This window comes from Etheostoma spectabile, chromosome 6 (genome assembly GCF_008692095.1).
Source record: "Etheostoma spectabile isolate EspeVRDwgs_2016 chromosome 6, UIUC_Espe_1.0, whole genome shotgun sequence".
Taxonomy (NCBI): Eukaryota; Metazoa; Chordata; class Actinopteri; order Perciformes; family Percidae; genus Etheostoma; species Etheostoma spectabile.
Window position 1 is genome coordinate 5276907 of NC_045738.1, and position 2278 is coordinate 5279184.

The 2278-nt window shown below is 43.6% G+C and overlaps 1 protein-coding gene across 1 annotated transcript in view; it reads right to left on the minus strand.

Moving 5' to 3' along the window:
- lars2 (leucyl-tRNA synthetase 2, mitochondrial) overlaps window positions 1-2278 on the minus strand; it is a 30737-nt gene that overhangs the window by 9420 nt on the left and 19039 nt on the right. Inside the window, exon 13 of the mRNA XM_032517406.1 lies at window positions 340-438. Coding sequence (XP_032373297.1) covers window positions 340-438 — 99 coding nt within the window. The remainder of the gene's footprint in view (window positions 1-339; window positions 439-2278) is intronic.

Below are 2278 nucleotides of genomic sequence, written 5' to 3' on the forward strand. Positions count from 1 at the left end.
GTGTGTGTGTGTGTGTGTGTGTGTGTGTGTGTGTGTGTGTGTGAGAGAGAGGTAAGAGAGAAAATCAAGTTCTGTCTGACATAGCAGAGATTACATAGTTTGCTTTTTAAATATCTAATAACAGACAGATATGCTTATCCACCCACACAGCTTTCCCTTCTTTTCAATTGTAAGAAGAGAGCGTAAATAAGACCTGGACAATCTGTGCTAAAATCTATAAGAGTGTGAGAAAACAGATGCAAAACGAACAAATACAAAGCTTGCATTTCAGTGGCTTCATTGATGGTCAAAAATGGTTGGAAAACAGCTAGTGTAATCTCAGGAGGAGGCTGTTTGTACCTGTCTGGGTTATGGGGGTCTGTGTATCTAAAGTAATACCAGGCGGAGTCCACAAATGTGTCCATGGTGTCAGTCTCCCTCCTCGCTGGGCCCTTACATCTGAATGAGGAGACACAGAAACAAAGAAAGTTGGGCAGAGGCAGCACAAAAAATCAATATTAGGCTGACAAATTAGAACGTGGACAAATGAACGATCTCTGTTTGTACTTAGTGAAATGGCACTGGCATTATGTGATTTGTGTGTGTGTGTGTGTATATGTATAAAGCTAGCTCCATCTGGCTGTGAGGGTCATGTCCCTGCAGAGAAGCACAGCTGAAGCCAGCCTGGCACCAGCGCTCTGATTCTGTGCCCTGACTAACAGGCTGTGCTAATAGAGAGCCAACTAGCAGGCTGAACACATGATCATGTGTTTGTGTTGGAAATGCCACCTTGTCCCCCTTTCTATCCAAGCCAAACAGCACATGGGTATGTGATGCAAATCTGCCAACATCACTTTTGTAGCGATGAGAGGACATTTGCAAAGACACAGGAAAAAAAGACCTTTTTTGGTCAGATTTAAAGCACTTAATGGAACAGTGAAAGCGTCTGCCTTTACTTTATAATGAGTCTCAATAGAGTTAAAATCAGTGTGCCAGAAAGATAAACAGAAGCAAAGCTCTGAGCTTTAATATGTGCAACAGAGCAGGTATCGTTTCCTGGATCTTATGGGATGTCTTGGTTTAGTCTAACCGTCTCTTTGTTGTCTAACATTTTCACTCACACAAACACTCAACTGACAGTAATTTTTTTAAATATCACACTCACTAACACAGACATGGAGAGACAAAACCCCTCAACCACCTACCATACTGGTCTATAGTAAGGCAGTGATACGGGACGAGCTGAAGGTTGCCTAGCAACAATAATAAGGTGTAGCAAGGTTAATATTTGTAAGTCAGTTGTTATTTCAAATAAAAAAAAACAGCAGTACAACGGCGCCCCTACCATTACAAAAGAATACAAAAATAGAAACTTCACAAAATGGAGAAAATTTGTACACATTTTGTACAACATTTGCTTAAGCAAGTGAAATTGGCCACCGCCTCTGTCACACGGGACTGGCCAATCAGAGCCCAAATTGTGGTCATTTGACAGACAGCTGGAACAGTCAGACCAGATTAGACAGCACACAGAGGTAGTCTCTGGAGATGGCCCTTCTCTAAGCTATGAAAGGAGCCTAACAGCAGTAGGTAACTAAATCTGAAGCCACCTGTATGCATGAGTGTTTAAAGTGTGTTTGCAGGATGAGCCAGAAAGAGCCAAAAGGCGCTCAAACAGATGAGGCAAGAGAGGCAGCTGCCCACTCAACGAAGGCTGTCTCCCCATTGAAAACAGCCCTCCATCTGCTGTGCGTCTGCCAATGTGTGCATGCTGTGCTAACTGGGTGGTCTCTCTCTTTACCTGTGAATTCATGGAACAACACACACTTGCATGCACACCTTCCTAGCAAGGCTAAGCCGAGGCAAGGGTTCAGTTGGCAGGCCAATTTACAGTGCCGCAGAGGGTCGGAGATGAGATGAGCACACAGGAAATGACTTCCTCAAGGACAAATAAAACTCTATTCTGCCGCCCATCTCTCATCAAGCTGCTTGAATGTGTTCTACTCAAACTTTAATTGGACATGGTCGACGAGTGAAGAGAACAAATTTCCACAGACACTTAACAACGGAGGGGAGATGGGAAGAGAGGAGATAACGGCGTCTTGGTGATTATAGCTATCAATCACCGCTGATGGGAGGAATTATAGTAGCTTTTTGGAAGTGACTGAACACAATCTGATGACTTGTGCCATCTGCGACTGAGTGAGCCATTGTTTTAATTAACATTGTGACATGATGGTGAACTTGTTCACTGAGAAGACTTGCTGGAGAATGGTGTGTGTGTGTGTGTGTGTGTGTG